The sequence below is a fragment of the Lupinus angustifolius genome, chromosome LG16 (assembly GCF_001865875.1).
Source record: "Lupinus angustifolius cultivar Tanjil chromosome LG16, LupAngTanjil_v1.0, whole genome shotgun sequence".
NCBI classification, from domain to species: Eukaryota; Viridiplantae; Streptophyta; class Magnoliopsida; order Fabales; family Fabaceae; genus Lupinus; species Lupinus angustifolius.
In genome coordinates this window covers 17,173,747-17,196,211 of record NC_032024.1, presented here as the reverse complement: position 1 = coordinate 17,196,211, position 22,465 = coordinate 17,173,747, and the positions used below count along the sequence as shown (strand labels likewise).

The following is a 22,465-nucleotide window of genomic DNA, read 5'->3' as shown; positions in this document are numbered from 1 at the left end:
AGCATAGTGTCTGCTCTTTCTACAAAAAATATGGATAGTTAATGGGTATATAAGAATAGATCAGTATAGCAAAAGTACAAAACTAATCAATTAATGATGCAATACCTTTCGGGGAACTTCAAATATGAAAAGTTCATTCCATTTCACTGTGCCTTCATCCCAACCATTAATTCTTGATACTACAGGCTTAACACACTTTGTTCTTGCACTTTGAGGAAAAAGCTTTTGCTGCTCTGATGCCTGACTGTCAATGACAAGGCGCAAAGCACAGAAGAAGTTATGGCTGTTACCATCATCAACGATAGGTAAACCCTACAAAAAATAAAAGAATCAGTTTCAACCTTCCACGAAGGAAGGTGAATCAGGAATGCGATTGGAATTCAGTATAAATCATTTCAGCACATACAACCTTGGCCTCAAGCATCTGTACAGCAATATAATATCGTGCTTCTCTAGATTCATCTGCAACATTTAACCTATCTGAAAATCTAGGAGGTGGAATCCACACAGAAGTACAATCATCATGATGTAGCTTGTCAACTATGTCCTCGTCATGCTCAGCTTTTTTGACAAAAATATCGCACCCTAGTTTATTTTCTAATATGACAGTCTGCAAGTCATCCTCGTCTAGTGCAGAAAAGGTTGCATTATCTCCCTTGCTTTTTGGACCACCAACCCCCTGCAAAGCCAATCCAGCTTAATAATGCTCCAAAAAAGATTGAGCTTTATAAAAGATAATGGATAAAGGATTAGAGTTTAACCGTATTTAGCCTTGATGCTTTTTGTTCAAGCTCTAATTGTCTTCTCCATGATAGAATGCTTCCCACAAAGGATTCGAGATTTGCTGCGCTGACATTTACATTCAAGATGCTGGTAGCAGAAATTCGGACTCTTTTCCCAAGCCCTAATGGTGCTTGTGCAGTGTTATCATAAGTTTCAAACCTAAACAAGTTGAAAAGGAAATATCTAATTAGTGACATTCTCACCAAGACTGGCTCTTGATTAAAATGTAAAGAATATACTAGATCATTAGTATACACTTGTAATTAAAAAATATTTTGAAAAGGTTAATAACCAAACTATTACTTGAATATGGCATCAAATGGCTCCACAAGAGGCTCCCATGCCTCTAATTGTGCATTGAAGGTTGATGCAACAATTGAAGAAATCACTACTGCATTCATCCCTTCAAGTCCACCATGTGTTGCAAGCTTAATATTGGTAATTGTTGTGTCAAATAGGGGTCTCATCTGAAATGGTAGTTGAATTCACCATTGGTATTGCAAAAAATAATACCCCTTTATCAAAAAATTCATCAATGGTAAATAATTCTGAAAAGAATGGCAGTTCATTTCATAATAGGCATAGAAAACAAACCATTCCACATAAGCTATCCAAAATCGTTATAGAAAAGAATCTCAGCTTCAGTTCAGCATTTATGTTTTCCCGAGTCTTCGGCTTCACGTAATCACCAATTATGTAGGCTAATCGGCTTGATGGTTTTTTAAGGTCAGAACGAGCCAGAAAAGTGCATGCCTGCACATATAGATGATAGTAAAGTCTTGCTCTCTTTGATAAGCTTTTCCAAAGCATGTCGATCAAATTAACAGGCGCCTATCTATTATTATAAGAAAGAAAATTCTATACACAACACATAAGCAACTATCCATGTTTAAACTCTAGAAGCAATTGATAATTTATACAAATCTTTAGGGTGAGTTAAGTGAAACGGAAGTTAAGAGTAACCTGATTTTCTACTTTCCATATGCTCCAGCACTGAGGAGCCCGTGAGCTTGAAGATCTCGAAAGAGGCAACTCATGAATGCTTGCTTGGCTAACAAGATCCATCCTCGGGCAGCAAAACAAATCTGCACGTGGTGCCTCATCTGTTCTTGTGACTACACAACCTAGAGAAACATAACCAGGGGGAGCTATAGGATACCAGAAGAAAACTTCCTCAACTCCTTTCCCAACAATATGGGAAACTTTGGTAAATTGAACAGGTTTTGAAGAGATATCAGGATTGTCATTCTTGAAGATTATGCCTAGCGCAGGAGGTTCTACCCTGAAATGTACGAAAAGAGACAAGATTATGCCAAAATTTTGAAGTAAAGTCATTAAGAGGTCGACCATAGAAGGTACAAAAAAGCCTTAAAAGATAACAAGGTCTAACCCTTCAGTGATACAATCACCCACGACTGCATAACCACGACGTGCAATAGGTCGCCAAATAGAGACTGGACGACGGAGGTCACTACCTTTGTCCCACCAAATTCTTTCAAAGTTTGGTGTAGACATATAACAGTTAGTTGCTTTTGAAATGGACTTGAGGATATCCCATCCTGATGTGTTCACACTTTTACTTGTCTGCTGATCGTTATTTTCATGATCGGAATTGAAATCTGGGACTGAACCTATCAGAGGTGCTCGATTTGAATTCCAGACAAGCAGATGGTTTAAGTTATAACATTTATCATAAAGGGGGCAACCAGTTGAAGAATGTGCCAAAAATGAGCCAATAGCATTATCAAGGCGCCATATGCTAAATCCAAGGGTAAATTGATTATTTGGCGGGATATTAAATAAGCAGTCTGAATATTTTGCTGATGTTACGAGATCAGAACGTAAGCAATAAACAACATGATTCGGTGGTGGTTGGTTCCCGACATGGGCTACACAGCCCAGTGCTGTGTAACCTGAGGGTGCAATGGGCATCCAAAGAGAACAATCACTGTCAGCAACAGAATGTCCTTCACCTTCACCATGCCCTTGAATGTCCAGGAATGACCCAATAAGATAGAAATCAACAGGCTTCCTTACACGGTCATATGTGTTACATACTGCCATTACAGCCTGTGATGGAGGAATTGGCCTGACAAATCAAGGTATTAAAGTGTAAATTAACATAGCCCGAAACATAAAACACGAAAACCAGTTCCAAAAAACAACACTTGCAAAATAAGTGAACACTATCAAATTTAATGGAAAATACAGATGAAACAACTATATTGTATTTCGTATTCAGAAATTGTTTTTACTTGATGACAACTAATTAGCGTCAAACACAGAAGTCCATAACCTCCCTCTCCCCTCATGATAAAGTCGGCAAGTTTAGTTGCAGATTCACCTAATTTTAAAAATAATGTTACTTGTAGATCTTTAGCATCTCAGAATAAAACTAATGACATGTTTGAAAAGTAATGAGAAGGTTAGAACTTGGAGTGGAACATTAGCATTGCAATCATGATCCTATTATTTTAGGTAAGACTTAAGAGCATCTTCTACCATTTTGTTCCCTTTTTTAGCAATTTTACATGGCCTTTTTCCTGATCCAGCTTTGGTGTTGACTAAGACATATGCTCTGTTGGCAAGTAAGTCTCACATCAATGCCTACCTCCCTATCTCAGCAATGGTTTAAATACCCTTTGAGCTACTCCTCCCATAGCCAATTGGTTTTGAGATGGAACCTTAACATGATATCAGAACCAGAGCCTACTTATTTTCCAGTTGTCATGGGCCAAAAAATACCCTGTAGTCATGAGTCAAATGTAAATCTTTACCTGGTCCACTAGGCTCCTGCGAAGGGGGCATGTTGGAAAGTAAATCACGCATCGCCTACCTCATTGTCTCATTAATGACTTAAATACATATTGGGTTACTCCTCTCTTAGCCAATGGGTTTTGAGATGGAACCTTAACATGCTCCAAAAGTAGATTTTCTTGGGCATGATCGTGAATTCTAGAACATTCAGAGTTCAAAAACAAAGCAAAGCAGATCTATAAATAATAGAATATACCTTGATGTCACACAATCTCCTAATACAACATAATTGGCAGGTGCTTGAGGCCTCCAAAAGGTGATATTGTCTGGACCAGTTCCTGCATAGTACAGAAGACCAGATAGTTCATTATTAGAGGACCTGGTGTCTCAGCAATATGGTCAGCAGCATGTAGGATGGCAACGAAGGCCGGGTGGGCGCGGGTAGTGCTTTCCTGTTCCCAAACCCGCACTATTTGAGGGTATCGAACAAGTTTTTAATTTTTATTATATATTTTGTAACAATCAGTATATAAAAATAATTATTATATATATTTATAAGATAAATTTATGATTATAGTCAAATCACTACAATTTATTATAAAATAATAATAAAGTAGATAATATATAATCTTAAAATAATAATAATAAACTATAATATGTTTAAAAATTAAATAAAAATTAAATTTATAAATATACAGATACCCACAGGATGGGTATCATAAAACCCATTCCCACCCATAAGCTAATATTGTGGGTACTTTTTTACGGGTATCCATGTGTCGGGTATTTTTACAATCCCTAGCAGCATACAACGTGCAAGTTAACAAATTGAAATATAGAATGATAAATGTAAGAAAATTGTGATCAGGCCATTTAAATTAGTTTGGGTGAAACCTTTTCCAGAAACCCAAACTCGATCAAAGTTGGTGCATGGAACAAGGGGAGTTGCATTTCCGAAATTTAATGCAGCAGATGCCTGACTTTGCAGATTGAGTATAAGGGAAACAGCACTAAGTGAAAGATGAATACAGATGTCTGTTGATAGCAAAGAAATATTTGTTCTGTCCTTCACAGAAGTATACCCCCCTGATATATCCACTGGATCTAGAATGGTAAGACCAGAACCAGCCTCAAGAGTAAAATCCTTCACCAGAGCTCTAATCCAAGTGTCCTTTTCCTTGGAGGCATACCTACTCAAATTGATAGAAGAAAGTATTACATTTCAAATATTTGTGTAGGAAAATATTTCCATTTTTTTAATAAAAAAGATTGTATCAAGGAAAAGAATAGAAATTGAACAGTAGGTTGCTCTATTGAGCTGACATTGAGGGTTTTGAAAGAAAGAAAACTGGGGAGTTATATTTGGGAAAATCTTAGCAAAAATAACTCCAATAGAGGAACAGTTAGTTAAACAAGTGGTTCACAGTGCCCAAAGAGTGTTATTGATCAAATGGGTTATCCCTATAATGACATAATTAACAACTTTAGCCAATTGTTTTTAAACTGAAAATATTTCTAGCAAGGATTCCTAAACCATAATTTTCCAACAGAAATTTAATGCTGTCTCAAAAAATATCTTACATGAAGCTCATGTCCAACTTTGCACGAATAAGCTTCTCCCCATAGGACGAATCATCCAAAAAGGACTTAGAACCATCATAGAAGGTGAGCTCTGAAGAAACAACCTAACACCAAAGTACAAAAGCCATCAGACAGAAGACCGCCAAAGGAAAAGAATAAATAGCAGAAAATGAAAGATGCAACCAAGTCAGGTTGTGGTAATTTTTGCCATGAAGTAAATCTAGAATAATATTTAAAGTTCTTCTTTTCTTCCAACACTGATTGTCATTCCGAAGTTCAGTTTATTAAGTGTTTGGTTGCATGCCTTATTTTGTTCTGGCTGCAGCTGCTTTGTGCTTACTGCCCCGATCTCACCTTCAACTTCTTTAATGTTAACATCTGCATCGAATCAATGCCTCTACAGGCTCTACTCCTTTTCTATATTATTCACATTACCAACAACACATATAGTGGAGTAAGACCTTGCTAGATTTCACATTACCAACAACACATGGTTTATCAATTTGTCATGAACACACTCTTCCATTAAACTATCAGGTGGAGCACAAGAATGACATAATCACATCTCTAACGTCCCCTCACACAAAGGCTATTTGCATGGGCAAAGATCCACTTTCCTATTTGCTGAAATTCAACTTTTTTCTTTAGTGGAATCTGGGTGGAAATTGAACTCTAAAGCACTTGGCCATACAGGACCTATATAATGACAAAAGGCATATACTAAATCGATAAAACATGCTGGACCATCTTATTGTGGCATTGCATTGTAACTTGTTAAAGAAATCCAGCATGGGAAATTGTTCATTATGGGAAGTAAGTCCCACATCACATGCCTCATTCTCTCGGGTGTGGTTAAATATATGTTGGGATACTCTCTGCATTACTAAATGCAATTGATTTTGAGATGAAACCTTAACATCGTATCAGAACCAAAGCCTAATTTCACTTTGGTTGTCATAGGCCGAAAGATGTCCATTCGTCATGGATCAAAGGTAACACATTGCCTGGTCCGACAAGCTTCTGTAGAGGGGGCATGTTGGGAAGTAAGTCTCATACCGTCTGTCTCATTCCCTCAATGTGGTTAAATACATGTTGAGCTACTTCTCTCATTGCCAATTGGTTTTGAGATGAATCTTAACAATTCAATCAGTTTGATGCAGATGGAAAAGTTAGAACATGATAACCAAACATTCAATAATACCAGACAGCTTTCAATTTTGAATGTTTTCAAGAATTTTGGTACTGTATTTTTTTGAGTTGAATTAAATGCCAACCTGAGTTCTACTCTCCTCCCTTTACTAAAGTTCTTCAATAAAAATAAGGAAGAGCGTTTTTGTTTTCGCTTTCTACTTTTGTCACACAACAGAAAGCACTGCACAAAATATAACCACTCTAGTTTGTGAAGTGCTATGTGCAGACCACTACTTAGACCAGTGCACTAGTTATGCAATTACAAGAAAATATTTTAGTGAGAAGAGGATGTTAAGATAAGTGTATCCCATTAAGATAATGGTAATAGTTTTAAAAAAAGGCATGTAATCTCTTTAGCATGTAAGTTAAAATATTTAAGCATGTTATTCTTGGAAAATCTACCTGGGTTTCAAAGCTAAAACTTTCAGTTCCACTCGCTTCACTTTCAGAATATACAGAAGTGCAAGATGTTTGATTCATAAGACTTTCCTCGTCAGCAGATGGAAATTTGTCATGCAACACAATGTCAACACCATCTTCAATAGAGATTGAGTAGCTGCTATCATAACTCAGGTACGTATACTTTCTTAATAGTGAACCATTCTGATAAATAAATAACAAAGATGTAAGTTTCTAGCATGCACCTAATCTGGGGGGAAATAGAGTGATAAATGCTTTTTTGCATAATTCTTTCTGAATTTAATGAAAGCAAAGATATTATCGAAGAGAGCAAAATATCAGTAGAAATTAAGGGGAGAACAGGACATTATCCTTAATACAGTAACAAAAAATAAAAATGGAAGAGACAACAAAATTATTCACTAATACCATAATGCTATCAAATTTCCCTGCATATTTGCCAGGGTATGCACAGACAAGGTTACTCATACAAATATAAAATCCTCACCCACCAACATATCTAAGGATAAAGATGGATACTTAAAAAACCCAAGCCTCGGTCTCCTAAACACTACTAAAATTATGGAAATATTCAACAAAAATAGTATTAGAGACTAGTTAGTTTGTATTGTTAAGAGGTTAGTTAAGAGGATTAACCTCCTGCCCTGGCTCAGCTCAAACTTCTTCTATAAATTAGAAGTCAACTCCCTTGTAATTATTATTACATAAAAACAAATAGTTGCAAATTTTGAAGAAACACAAACATTCATCATATATTATAAACTACCTGCTCTACAATGATATGGCAACTGGACAGTATAAGAATAAATTTTCATTAAGTTCAAAACAAGAACACTTGATAAACTATCACCGTATTAGTCAGGTACATACGATAATAAGGAATTTCTCTCTCAAATAAAAGCAGGAAATATGAAAAATAACTTACAGATTGACAGGAAACATATTACCTCAATTTTTACATTAATAAATCGCAATCTCTTGCTGTGTCCAATGACTATAATTGGTCTAAACCTTGTGCTCCGGACTTCCTTTGCATCAGTTTCAACAGATAAATAAATAGTCTTTCCACAACCATCATATGTATATTCATCAATGCCTACACAATCTGCTACTAACTGTTTTGATGGGGAGAGGTGAACCACATCTTCTGTCTGCTTGTAAACTGATTCCATTAGCATTATGCTACTATTTCTGCTAATAGGATCGTTCTTTGGATCCATCATTTCCTCTCTTCCAGTTAGCGCTCCTAGAGAAGGCACAAAAAACTCAGCCACAGCAAGAAGGAAATCTGGCACAACAAGGTACTTCTCTCATTGCCAATTGGTTTTGAGATGAATCTTAACAATTCAATCAGTTTGATGCAGATGGAAAAGTTAGAACATGATAACCAAACATTCAATAATACCAGACAGCTTTCAATTTTGAATGTTTTCAAGAATTTTGGTACTGTATTTTTTTGAGTTGAATTAAATGCCAACCTGAGTTCTACTCTCCTCCCTTTACTAAAGTTCTTCAATAAAAATAAGGAAGAGCGTTTTTGTTTTCGCTTTCTACTTTTGTCACACAACAGAAAGCACTGCACAAAATATAACCACTCTAGTTTGTGAAGTGCTATGTGCAGACCACTACTTAGACCAGTGCACTAGTTATGCAATTACAAGAAAATATTTTAGTGAGAAGAGGATGTTAAGATAAGTGTATCCCATTAAGATAATGGTAATAGTTTTAAAAAAAGGCATGTAATCTCTTTAGCATGTAAGTTAAAATATTTAAGCATGTTATTCTTGGAAAATCTACCTGGGTTTCAAAGCTAAAACTTTCAGTTCCACTCGCTTCACTTTCAGAATATACAGAAGTGCAAGATGTTTGATTCATAAGACTTTCCTCGTCAGCAGATGGAAATTTGTCATGCAACACAATGTCAACACCATCTTCAATAGAGATTGAGTAGCTGCTATCATAACTCAGGTACGTATACTTTCTTAATAGTGAACCATTCTGATAAATAAATAACAAAGATGTAAGTTTCTAGCATGCACCTAATCTGGGGGGAAATAGAGTGATAAATGCTTTTTTGCATAATTCTTTCTGAATTTAATGAAAGCAAAGATATTATCGAAGAGAGCAAAATATCAGTAGAAATTAAGGGGAGAACAGGACATTATCCTTAATACAGTAACAAAAAATAAAAATGGAAGAGACAACAAAATTATTCACTAATACCATAATGCTATCAAATTTCCCTGCATATTTGCCAGGGTATGCACAGACAAGGTTACTCATACAAATATAAAATCCTCACCCACCAACATATCTAAGGATAAAGATGGATACTTAAAAAACCCAAGCCTCGGTCTCCTAAACACTACTAAAATTATGGAAATATTCAACAAAAATAGTATTAGAGACTAGTTAGTTTGTATTGTTAAGAGGTTAGTTAAGAGGATTAACCTCCTGCCCTGGCTCAGCTCAAACTTCTTCTATAAATTAGAAGTCAACTCCCTTGTAATTATTATTACATAAAAACAAATAGTTGCAAATTTTGAAGAAACACAAACATTCATCATATATTATAAACTACCTGCTCTACAATGATATGGCAACTGGACAGTATAAGAATAAATTTTCATTAAGTTCAAAACAAGAACACTTGATAAACTATCACCGTATTAGTCAGGTACATACGATAATAAGGAATTTCTCTCTCAAATAAAAGCAGGAAATATGAAAAATAACTTACAGATTGACAGGAAACATATTACCTCAATTTTTACATTAATAAATCGCAATCTCTTGCTGTGTCCAATGACTATAATTGGTCTAAACCTTGTGCTCCGGACTTCCTTTGCATCAGTTTCAACAGATAAATAAATAGTCTTTCCACAACCATCATATGTATATTCATCAATGCCTACACAATCTGCTACTAACTGTTTTGATGGGGAGAGGTGAACCACATCTTCTGTCTGCTTGTAAACTGATTCCATTAGCATTATGCTACTATTTCTGCTAATAGGATCGTTCTTTGGATCCATCATTTCCTCTCTTCCAGTTAGCGCTCCTAGAGAAGGCACAAAAAACTCAGCCACAGCAAGAAGGAAATCTGGCACAACAAGGACCCGAGGTTGCTGCACACGAATCACAAATGATTGGGATGACATCCTCCACCTGTAGTCCATCAAGAACATTGTTGAAATTGGCATGTCAATTTCAACTCTAGCTTCACTGGATGTCCTCCTAAAGCTAGCCGGGTTAAATGGAAAAGGAACTTTTCCAGTAACTGTATGTTTGGAAGCATCAGAAGATGATCCAAGCATTAGACGCATTTCAGGTTTCGTATCGGGGCGGACATCTAATATGGAAAATTTCGGAATAGTTACGAACAGGTCTCTCTCTGATAAAGAAGTCATACGATATGAAACCCAAAGACCTTCCAGCTGCAAAAATAGTGATAAAATGGGAATGAAAGATAAGGAAGATATTTACATTATTTGGTTATAAAATAATATCCGGACATAGGAAATGTCATGCAAAAAAACTGTATACCTAGATATATGAGCAGTGATTTAAATTGCCGGCTGCATCACGTGATGTGGCCACAATATTACAGCTACGGTGACCACGCAACTGCATCACACCGCAATTGCAGTGTGACACTGAATCATAATGATGTGGCCACATCCGCATTTGGGCTGTATCAGGTCGAATCAGACCGCATTGAATTCAAATTTATTTTTTTAATTAAAAAATAATGCACACCACAACGGCTACAATCCGCATCGCAATAGCCACAATAATCGCAATCCCAGTAACCACAACCGCAATTTAAAACACTATATCTGAGTAATCTGCTTATAAATTAAATACTCACAGCAATATGCGCCAATGGTGACTCCCCATCAGGGCCATTACAAAGCTCCAGTAGGGCATTGTTCACCACAACAGCTATTATGGTAACTGTTTGTGACAGCAGAAGTTGACTGTTCATGTTAACCTTATCAACCAGAAGCTTAATAGTATCTTTGGAATCCGATTTCCCTCCACGGAAGCTAGCAGGAAGCCTTGGTTCTTCTGCTAAGTTCATGTATGTACAATCCAAAATCACCTGATATTCTTTATCAGACATTATACCATGCAATGAATCCAACTGCACAAGAGATCATAAAATTAGCTAAGAATGTGGTGTATTTTGTGGTGTGAAATACATGAAATCTACTTCAGACATGAAATGATGAAACTGTTGTGGAGTTGGAGATTCACAAGATTTTTGATGTGAACCTCCTTTGGGGTGGTTCTTGTTTCGCGATCATTCTTGGATATTCTGTTTGGGAGACTCACAAACCATGAGACTGTCCTCAGAGCATGAAGCCCCTTCCTTTAATTAATTTCAGGGGCTTTGGTCCAAAAGAAGTGCAGCGGCAGAGCCCTGTCTATGTTGTTCTGTGGTGCCATTAGCAGAGCAGAATGCACATAGCATCAAGGGAAAATGTTGTTCCAATACATGATTTAGAGCAAAATTGTTTTCACAATCATCAAAGAGTTCACTAAATGGTTTCTATCAGGGATTCCTATTGGCAGAATTTTCGTCAACATTTTAACCAATTACTAACCTTAAATAAATTCTATTTATTTCCATGGCAAATGACTTTAACCAGAAATCTACAGAGATGCACTTCATTCCATTGTAGAACTTCTGTTCACTTAATGGAAAAATGAGGTTAAAATTTGAATTTTCACAATGGTTATTAGTTCAGATAGAGTCCTAAAGAAATAGCACATTTTTGCATATTTTGAAGAGTAGAAACCTAGTCAAATGGGGTTTGTAGTTACCTTCACTTCAAGAGAAAATGTTGGGACTTTCCGGAATACATCTCTCAAGCTTCGACGAACAAATATATCAAATCCTTGACCTTCCCGTACCATTGATTTTCCAAGACAACCATCAATTCCAACGGACATGTTAATACCTAGAATCTGCAATTTAATTGCAGTCAGAAAAAGGCTAATGATTTTAATTGTGATAGCCTGTTGACAAAAAATGTGTACCTGAGCATGAAGAAGGTCAATATGCACAGCCGAAGGATCATCTTCACGAGATCCATGCCAGCTGAATTCATTTTTAATGTGTAGCTTTCCCAAATCAAGTTGTATAAAACTGCAAGAAAGCAATGAGATCGAGTGTTTTTCAGATCGTTAGATATAAAACCCATGCAAATTCAACTCTAGATATAAAACCAAATGACAGCATTATAGCACTAACTCTTTGCTGATTGAATTCCTTGGAACAACGATAATTGGAGTGTCAAGTGCAAGGTCCAGCTTGAGTGCAGTTGCACCATCTATTTCATATTTCTGAATCAACCATTCAAATCCTCCAACTTTATCAACAAGTTTGATTGCTTCTTCAGTATGAGGAGAGGCAAGTTCCATGAAGTACACCGTTATCTAGAGAAGTAAAGCATCACCAAAGATGATAATAAGTCAATTGAATGCTAGTTCAAGAGATACAGTATCATGTAAAAAAACTACCAGTATAGTCAAAGGCTTTATGAACCCATGGACCAGGCCAATTTAAATTTTATTATTATATAAAACAGTGCAAGAAACTGAATCTCAAGCCCAAAAGGTTTTAACATACAAAACTGAAAAGTAACAATTTTAATTATTGAATCCAAATATACTGAATTTTTGAACAAACCTCTTGCACAAATCTATAAAGGAAAACAATGCGAACAGCTGAGAGATGACCTTGCAAGCTGTAGTCATATCCTTCATAGTCATCGTCTTCAGCACCATAAGAAATAAATTTGAACTGAAAAGGAAAATTAGACAGTAATGTTAATGCAAAAAACAGAAATGAATAAAAAATACACAAGTAGTCTATAAAAGGTTGGTTCATTGCAAAGGAAATCACACCTTTATAAGAGAATCAACACCAGGATTACGCAGGTCACAAAGCCAATCCCAGCATTGGTCTGTTCCAAGGGATGTGTCACAGAGTCTAAAATTGCCTAACGTTCCATCAATAGAAAGAGAACTCGGGTGAACCTTGATAAAATAAATAACTAATTTCAGAGTTTATAAACAAATGACAGGTAATAATAGAAAGCGCTGATGCTTTCGGTACAATAGAAAATTTAAATGAAAAAGAAAGGAAATCTTTAGACCAGCTAAAAGAAATCATGTCATTACCTTAAGATCCATAATGAAACTTTCTTGTATCAATGTAGCAAGTTGAGAATCATCTTCCTTGTTAAGAAAAATAGTTACACTATCCACATTCATGTTTAAATAAAAGATTACACGCTCTTTACCAAACCCTAACAATCCTTTAACACGGCCCTTTTCATCGGTCTTTTCCTTCTTCACCAAAGATCCCTCCAGAGAAGTTGCCGCAATGTCTGTATGACTTGTCACATTGTTTCCAGAACTTATATCCAAGCCAAAACTTATTAAAGCAACAATAGTGGGCCGGTTACAGAAAAATTCCAGTTTGGACATACGAATAGACATCTGAAGATTAACATCAGAAATGTAAATAGAGAATTGTTTCATAACTCATAAGAGCACACCAGAAACTCTGATAACAATCAAGTTATTACCTGTGTGTCTATACCGTCGTAGTCAGGTGAGCCTGAACTCCTTGTTGAGAAGGAAACAGATACAAAATTTGAATGATCACTTCCCTCAGCTTCATAATATATCTCATGAGGAGTGCTCTTTCCAGTATCAATTTCCTTTTCATGAATTAAGTTTTCAAGAGACTCAAAATCAGTAGAAATCCCCAACAATCCTTGCTGATCCAAATCCATATCATGTACATGATTTCCCCCATCTGCTTGGGAAATGAATTCAGATAATGCATCCATAAAGCTATCATCATCCTCAGGAAATTCAAGTGTTGCATCCTTCCCATGGGAATCAAATGAGCCAGGGGAAGAAGACACAGTTTCATTCTTCAAGACTGAAACAGCTAGATAACGTGGAGCCCCAGATAGACAACCCAGCAGTTCATCCTTAATTTTCAAAGAATGCAATTTCATCTTCACTGTCAAGTCACCATCTGCAAGAATGACATTCACCTGTGAAACAAAACAGCAAAAACAATTGCATTGGTAATCTGGCCAAAGTTACAACAGTAGTCAAATACCAAATTTACTATTCAATTTCCGTATTTTTGCAGGCAAAATATCTATATAACTTGACGAACAGATAAACTTATATTATACTGTTATTTCTCCCAGGAATATGTTTTCAATCAGTTTTTTAGTAATCAAGTTAGTTTAAAATAGTTCTTGGTTGGTATCAATCCATTTCCAGAAAATATTCTCTTGGCTTGCTTGGGTAAGGCTGCATAATCTACCGACCCCTAGGTGGGAGCCTCGTGCTCTAGGCCGGCCTTTTGTATCAATCCCTTTATCCATGGCCGACAATCCATCTTCCCCAGCACTAACATTTTACAGCGGCAGCCTTTTCCTATCATATCAAGTTTACAAGTATTTCTGCATCTCTCTCAGTATTAATTTGTTAGTAATCTTAAAAAGAAAGTTGATTAGGAGATGCAACATTTTATGCTACCGAATGGAGGACAATGAAAGTGCGGAGAAGAGCATAAGATAAGTGTGACCAAGATGAGTAGGCATACAATAAAAAATAAGATCAAGAATGAAAATATTGTATGGAAAGCAAAAGTGGCACCTATTAAGGAAAATGGTAGAGTCACACTTAAGATGAATTGGACATGGAAATCTATGTTAAACCACTAGAAAGGACTTCGAGCTAAATAACATGTTCTAGATAAAAACACAATGGGAACTGTTTGGTTCATGTACTCAACTCCCCTTAGAGGCAAAAGGATTTCATTTTGTTGTTGTGGTGACTGATTAATAACCAACAATATAGGACATTAACAATTTGTATTATTGATAATTTGCAATACAATAACATCAAATGAAGCTGTAAATAAAAAGGAAGGAAATACCATTGGATTTACATTTACATCCAAAATATGCAAAAACGATAACTTACTTTTAGTTGAAATCCTTTTTTGTCCATAATATGTACTACTTGTTCAATAGAACTTAAAAGAGATTATTATAATTATTAGCTCAAGAGAACTATTACCCACACAAACATTTAAAGACAATAAAATAGGGATGCTTCTCCACATTCCTGTAAATAATGATAATTGTCCTTAACATGACTGTTGGAAAAAGAAACCAATTGAGCAATAATGCAATTTTCAAGATTGTCTATGTCAACACAAAATGAATGTAGAATCCTATATGCTCAAACCTTTCCTCCATCTGCAACAACCTCAAGAATAAGAGACTCATCCTGTTTCCCAACAATGGTATCTCCAACCTGCATAAACATTAAACCAGATATCTTTCTGAGGATTTTGCGCAAACACATATGATCATTAACAAGTGGAACCCAAGCAAACAAATGATAGGAAGAACAGGAGAAATATTGGATGCTACCAGAAAACACGAATGTTATGCAAGAGACTCTAAGCCACCTGAAGGCACTATTTGGGAATAGTGACATGAAGAAATGTCAAGTGAAAAGATATGCCAGAATGAAAACGTGCATGGAGAGTTGAAGACAATATACAGTCTCTGTACATTAAATACGACTCGTTCCTCATGCATGGGCCATACAAAGCCTTAAAAGAAATGGTTCTAACCTTTCCATATATAAACAGCTTAGTTTCCACCACTGCCCCACTTATAACAATGTCAGCTGCTTTTGGATTTGTAGTAGTAAGAACACTGTAGGAAGCAGCAGCACCCTCTCTGTCACTTAGCACATTAACTGATGGGGGAGCCTACATGCAGCATGTATAGTTTATTAAAAAAGGATTGACCAAATAATAATTTTCAGAAACTAAAATCATAAGAAAAATCAGATTAAGGACCCCATACAGAAGCTTGATATGTAGCTTGTATAAGGCCTTTAAGCCAGCTGGCCTTCTCATCTTCTTCTCGAAAGTCTAAAATCCAGGTGCTAGAAGATTCTAGAGACTGCAACGAAATTCATTTTGAAAAAAAAGGAAAGGTGTGCAAGTTAACAACAAACATAGGCATTCATAATCTATCAATCATAACATGTTTTTAGCAGCTGAACAGAATATTATTGATTGTACCCACCCACACATTCAAAAACTGATGGAAGGGATCAAGGCGTAAAAAATCCAAACAACTATTATTGTGCCACCTTATCATAAGGAAAGTTAACAATTTATTTTCTAAATAGAATTTAGTAGAAGAGAAGAGTATAAGATTTGCTCTGAAATATAGATTTGTGTTCATAACAATAGAAAAGAAGTATGACCCCACAGCCTCAGCACAAAAATACATCTACTACAAGGCACGAAGAAAACAAGTCAAGTGAGTCTGCTTGCCCAAAGTGGAAATGTGATAAAGGCAGGTTAAAAGATTAATAGAAAAAATATTTTAGAAAAGGCAAGAAAAGTACAAGAATGAGGAATAAAGTATCCTCTGAATATGTGAACAATTGAAAATATACCATATTCCATAATGAACAGAGTAGAATACAATGGTTATTTTTTTAAAGAAAACATCATGCATCTTTCGAGATTAACATAAAACATATTTAGCTTACCTTCTGAATGTCCAATCCCCTGACACTTACGGCAATGCAAAATGAGGAACCACCAATACTTGAGGGGGGAACATCAAGGACTTGTCTACCAGCCATGCTGCAGAGTGCAAGGAATAAATAACAAACTTTAAACTTAGATAAAACAATCTATCTAAAAGCCTATGTAAACAGCAAAAACATACAACTATAAAGTGGTTAATTTTGTCTTATAAAAAAGGAGGTTGAAAGATTTGCTACAAGACTACTGACCTAGAGACTAGCTATTCATAATATTGTCCTCTAAAATATTATTCTCTTTCACATAGGGTAATTAAGAGCATAGATAGTGTTCATTAGAGTGGTTTGAAAGTTAATTCTTCCATCAATTATATGGAAATCAATCTCACAGATATCCCCTGCCATTTTTTCCTCTGTTTATGTTCTGTGCTAGTTATGTTTCTCAAAAACAGTGGACTACTCTTCCTAGGATAATAAGGCAGCTACTTTTCCATTAAAAAATCATTTTGTGATCATTAATGGGCATTAGGTGTGCACACGAGCTTTAGTTAAAAAATTAAGTGGAGCCAATCTTATGACAGCATGCAGTTTATACAATTCTAGTGAATTTGCTTGGAGAAGAATATCCATATCTTTAATGGTGCCTATTTATCCCTGAACTTTATATATAAGAATATGTTTGTGCTTATTTTTGTTTTTCTGATCATGCCAGTTTTAAGCGATACAACATTTCTGACTTGCATGCAAACTGGGAAGCCTTGCCACATTCTTTATTGTTTTCATACTTTGTCGTTTTATCTTTTTTCTATTTAGAGAATATTTTATTGTCCATATAATGTTATTTTCTGTCATAAATAAATGTTTTTTTCTCAATAAAAACATTCCATTGAGGTCCAAGAAACAAAATGGACGATGATGTATAAAACCTTAGGTATCGCTGATAACTCTGAGAATTTGCAGATTCAAAGATGTAAAGATAAGATCCAGAAAGGACCAAGAAACAAGGATGCCATGTAGCAACAGAGTTGCCAATACCCTGTAAAATGAGCACTATTAAAATTTTGGAGTTAAACAAATCATTACCTCAGAAGTAACAGCAACTTTTACAAAGATTTGGGACAATACCTTCCAAACAAGGATTCTACCATCAGTGGCGAGATCTGAAGGACTCCTAGCAGTAAGTTTAGCTTCAAAACTATCAGCTGTAGACAGACTATAGGTTTCCATAGTCTTGTACAAAATGTTGAGCAGTTCCATGATTCTGAAATATCTCTCTGATGAAAAGTGAATGCTGAGGTTTGGCACTTGAATGGAAATACGAGTGGATGGGTACCTTGGATGAGGTATTTTAATCTTGATTATACAGAGTCAGAAACAAGGTTAGAACAAATTGTGCTCTCTAAAATATCATCCATAAAATTACAGAACATTTTTTACAAGGATACCTAACAAACGAACCTGATTAACAAGTACCGCCATTCCACACCTATCAATGAGAGAATATACATTTTCAACTATCTCAGCAATGGGCGAGTTAATCATTTGACTATCATAATTTGGTTTCACTAAACTGCATCTCCCAAAATCAGAGCCACAGTCTGTAAAAAAGGCAGCAATATCTCGTCCAGCTATGTAAAACCGAGAATAAAGATTCTGCCTCTGCTCATCATACTGAGTTTCCTGTGAGAACACCAAGTCATTTAAGAAAAGGCCAAGCCACAGGTCAAACACAACTCAGAACCCCATATCTTATGAACCATACCGCAGTGTGTATTGTAAAATGACCAAAATCCAAAAGAAAATGACTATCGCATCTGTATGAACCACTAGTTCTTAGAGGAACTATAACTTTTGGTGCATCAAGATCAATGTCAAAAGCAAATCTGAAAAATCACAGAAACAGAAATATATAAATGATCATTATATGCCTATTCAGCTTAACAGCAAACAACAAAAAAAGCTGTGCAATACCAAACTCATCCTAGCAAAAATAATGGAAACTGCCTATCCCATGACACCACTACAACATGAAAGTACTTTTATCTCACAAGAGGACTTTGAGACTAATGACCTTGTTTGTTGATGGTTCATCCCTGCCATAAATATTTAGAGGAGCAAACAAGAGAACGTTGAGACTTGAAGGTTTTGTTAAAACAGAATGCAGAACCGCGAGAATTATTTTTTAGCGGAGGTAGGTCCAAGCTTGTTTTGACATCAACTTTGAGATGGGCTAAGAAACTATAGGACGGTTTCAAGGTAGTTTTGTGATTGCTTATGAGTGGGTGGGCACTCAATATATTTGGTATTTATATACAAAGACCAAAGAACATACACTTTCATTCACAAGCAATATAATTACTGACTTCTACTATTTTCTATGGGGAGGGATCCACTTACTCCAAGAGTAAGTTTTGTAAACTTACTCCTCATCCTAGTAAAGATAAGATCCAGAAAGGACCAAGAAACAAGGATGCCATGTAGCAACAGAGTTGCCAATACCCTGTAAAATGAGCACTATTAAAATTTTGGAGTTAAACAAATCATTACCTCAGAAGTAACAGCAACTTTTACAAAGATTTGGGACAATACCTTCCAAACAAGGATTCTACCATCAGTGGCGAGATCTGAAGGACTCCTAGCAGTAAGTTTAGCTTCAAAACTATCAGCTGTAGACAGACTATAGGTTTCCATAGTCTTGTACAAAATGTTGAGCAGTTCCATGATTCTGAAATATCTCTCTGATGAAAAGTGAATGCTGAGGTTTGGCACTTGAATGGAAATACGAGTGGATGGGTACCTTGGATGAGGTATTTTAATCTTGATTATACAGAGTCAGAAACAAGGTTAGAACAAATTGTGCTCTCTAAAATATCATCCATAAAATTACAGAACATTTTTTACAAGGATACCTAACAAACGAACCTGATTAACAAGTACCGCCATTCCACACCTATCAATGAGAGAATATACATTTTCAACTATCTCAGCAATGGGCGAGTTAATCATTTGACTATCATAATTTGGTTTCACTAAACTGCATCTCCCAAAATCAGAGCCACAGTCTGTAAAAAAGGCAGCAATATCTCGTCCAGCTATGTAAAACCGAGAATAAAGATTCTGCCTCTGCTCATCATACTGAGTTTCCTGTGAGAACACCAAGTCATTTAAGAAAAGGCCAAGCCACAGGTCAAACACAACTCAGAACCCCATATCTTATGAACCATACCGCAGTGTGTATTGTAAAATGACCAAAATCCAAAAGAAAATGACTATCGCATCTGTATGAACCACTAGTTCTTAGAGGAACTATAACTTTTGGTGCATCAAGATCAATGTCAAAAGCAAATCTGAAAAATCACAGAAACAGAAATATATAAATGATCATTATATGCCTATTCAGCTTAACAGCAAACAACAAAAAAAGCTGTGCAATACCAAACTCATCCTAGCAAAAATAATGGAAACTGCCTATCCCATGACACCACTACAACATGAAAGTACTTTTATCTCACAAGAGGACTTTGAGACTAATGACCTTGTTTGTTGATGGTTCATCCCTGCCATAAATATTTAGAGGAGCAAACAAGAGAACGTTGAGACTTGAAGGTTTTGTTAAAACAGAATGCAGAACCGCGAGAATTATTTTTTAGCGGAGGTAGGTCCAAGCTTGTTTTGACATCAACTTTGAGATGGGCTAAGAAACTATAGGACGGTTTCAAGGTAGTTTTGTGATTGCTTATGAGTGGGTGGGCACTCAATATATTTGGTATTTATATACAAAGACCAAAGAACATACACTTTCATTCACAAGCAATATAATTACTGACTTCTACTATTTTCTATGGGGAGGGATCCACTTACTCCAAGAGTAAGTTTTGTAAACTTACTCCTCATCCTAGTCATCAATTATAGGGAAATCCAATGGTTTGAATTAGTGAGTAGATCTAAACCATTAGATGTCCATAGAATTGATGGCTAGGATGAGGAGTAAGTTTAAAAAACTTACTTTTGGAGTAAGTGGATCCCTCCTCATTTTCTATATTATATTTCACTCTTACTATTCCCTAAGTTAAATTAACTTTGACGTTTCCAAGATTATTATTTCCAACATGTACGAAGTAGACGGGAAGGAACAAACAATGTACTAAAATACCATATAATTTATATTTGTGCCAACAATGGTGGTAATTTGAAACATGATAAAAGAAAAGAAAGAGATTTTCAGTGCTGAACACAATTAACAGATGAATAATTACTAGCGGCATTTTTTGGGATAAAAAAGTAGAAGTTAGAACAAAAGTTTGGAGGATAAGGAATCCTCAACAAAGATAGAGTAACCAGAGAGAGAGAAAGCAGACGAATAAAGAGTAGTCCTAAATACTAGTCAGTGTAGGATAGCTACCATACTCTTGGCAATTTCGAAAGACTGATTCCTTTAAAAAGACCATGTGCTTAAGATGGGATAATTGCATCCCACCACAACAGATGAGGAAACACCTCCAAGATGGGGACAGGATGTTCCTTTCCCGCCATTTTAAAACCACAAAATCCCACAAAGAGTGCAATGTCACAACACTTAAGCCTCTCCCAAATTATTTAATCCTCCATACGAAAAAGTTTACCTTGCCACATCGCACTGAAATACCCAATATTTAAAGCAGAAAACATTGCTCGATTGATGAATACTACAAAGTTATCCATTATTAAGACCCAAAAGAAATTTAAAGCAACAGAAAACATTAATACGGAGAAAGCAAACAGATTAAAGAAGGAAAAAACTAAATGATAACCTGCTTTGCTCCTCTAAAACCATCTGAAATTGCTCCTGTGCTCTACGAGTCACTTTCTCAAACTTGAGCTGCCCTTGCATTTAACAGTTAAAAGAAAGTTAGCCTATAAAAATATTAAGCTACAGCTTGTTGCTACTCAGTCATTGCTAGCCCATGAAAGATATGTAGCCCATGCATCAAATGTAAGACAACAAGTATCTTACTTTATAAAATTAGTCTATTTCACTATTAAAAATGAATTTTATCTCTTAACCATGATGGTAATATCTTTCAATTTTGCAACTCCACAAACTTTGAAATGGTGTTATATATATATATATAGTGGGCATATCTAGTGGGAGGAACTTCTATTGTGAGAGGGTAAGAGAAGCAAATCTTTCTTGGATTCCATCACAAACTTAATTGGCATTAATTCCCAACAACCCTTCACAAATGTCGGTCAGAACAGATGACGAGCTTCCATCTAAAAACCAATTAGCACTAAGTGGAGTAGCCCAACAAATATATATCGCACCTCGGAGATCAAGGCAGGTGACAACTACTACTGCTGGAGTGGAGAATGCCTCTGCTACATGTGCCAGCAAACAAACTAATACTGCAGTAGATTAGGAATGGTTTAGCTCGCTATAGAGGAGGGAGATAGTTTATGTGTCAGTTGAAAGAAGGAAAGCTTTGAAGCAGCAATTGCGTGCTTTTTATCCCTTCACATTCAACTCCAGTATTGGGAAGGTATCCAGCCAGTGAGGCAAGTTAATTACAATCTTGACCTCTCACCTTTCACACCCCCCATCTCTCTCTGTAGTCCCTGTACTCCTCATATATAATCAGCTTATATTTCTCAAGCCATCCAATACATACAGTTGTATGCATCCCACCAAAACATCATAGGAAGCAAACTATTGAAAACAATCTCATCCACAGATGATACACGGTCCATAACAATTCACAATAAGCTCAAGTAATTTATGGATAGACTCTAAACTTGACCTGGCTACTGGCTCTTGTTTCTTACGCAGATCAAAATACATCCAAGGAACAAGTGAACAACATCAGCCAGAGGTCGATTTCCAATCTACACGGCAACCAGCCCAATTTGCATATGAATAACTTCCCACACTGCAATGGGTTAGTGGAACTAAGACTTGGTTGTTGTTGTTGTTGAAATGGGCTCCCACAGCCAACAATAAAAATTCAGCAGCCAGCCCACCTATCGGCATCAGGAGACCACTACCAACACTCACCAGCAAGGACGCACTGTGACCTGATGTTTGAAGCAGCAGCCAGTGGACTGTACAGTAGTAAAGTAACCTATGCCACTA

The 22,465-nt window shown here is 36.1% G+C and overlaps 1 protein-coding gene across 2 annotated transcripts in view; it reads right to left on the bottom strand.

Moving 5' to 3' along the window:
* LOC109329610 overlaps positions 1–22,465 on the bottom strand; it is a 51,470-nt gene that overhangs the window by 14,648 nt on the left and 14,357 nt on the right. Inside the window, exons 17-45 of one of the 2 annotated variants that reach the window (XM_019563305.1) lie at positions 21,147–21,214; positions 19,583–19,703; positions 19,279–19,500; positions 18,946–19,173; positions 17,283–17,392; positions 16,360–16,456; positions 15,660–15,758; positions 15,422–15,562; positions 15,028–15,096; positions 13,335–13,814; positions 12,925–13,245; positions 12,649–12,780; positions 12,431–12,544; positions 11,993–12,177; positions 11,779–11,887; positions 11,563–11,706; positions 10,604–10,879; positions 9,495–10,169; positions 8,530–8,730; positions 5,122–5,225; positions 4,435–4,730; positions 3,797–3,878; positions 2,174–2,872; positions 1,747–2,065; positions 1,378–1,536; positions 1,087–1,250; positions 762–942; positions 410–679; positions 106–312 (exon numbers count right to left, since the gene is read on the bottom strand). In XM_019563305.1, coding sequence (XP_019418850.1) covers positions 106–312; positions 410–679; positions 762–942; positions 1,087–1,250; positions 1,378–1,536; positions 1,747–2,065; positions 2,174–2,872; positions 3,797–3,878; positions 4,435–4,730; positions 5,122–5,225; positions 8,530–8,730; positions 9,495–10,169; positions 10,604–10,879; positions 11,563–11,706; positions 11,779–11,887; positions 11,993–12,177; positions 12,431–12,544; positions 12,649–12,780; positions 12,925–13,245; positions 13,335–13,814; positions 15,028–15,096; positions 15,422–15,562; positions 15,660–15,758; positions 16,360–16,456; positions 17,283–17,392; positions 18,946–19,173; positions 19,279–19,500; positions 19,583–19,703; positions 21,147–21,214 — 6,273 coding nt within the window. Of the gene's footprint in view, positions 1–105; positions 313–409; positions 680–761; positions 943–1,086; positions 1,251–1,377; positions 1,537–1,746; positions 2,066–2,173; positions 2,873–3,796; positions 3,879–4,434; positions 4,731–5,121; positions 5,226–8,529; positions 8,731–9,494; positions 10,170–10,603; positions 10,880–11,562; positions 11,707–11,778; positions 11,888–11,992; positions 12,178–12,430; positions 12,545–12,648; positions 12,781–12,924; positions 13,246–13,334; positions 13,815–15,027; positions 15,097–15,421; positions 15,563–15,659; positions 15,759–16,359; positions 16,457–17,282; positions 17,393–17,481; positions 17,710–17,814; positions 18,037–18,118; positions 18,262–18,945; positions 19,174–19,278; positions 19,501–19,582; positions 19,704–21,146; positions 21,215–22,465 lie in introns of those variants that run through there. The other variant, XM_019563304.1, reaches the window with a different exon arrangement.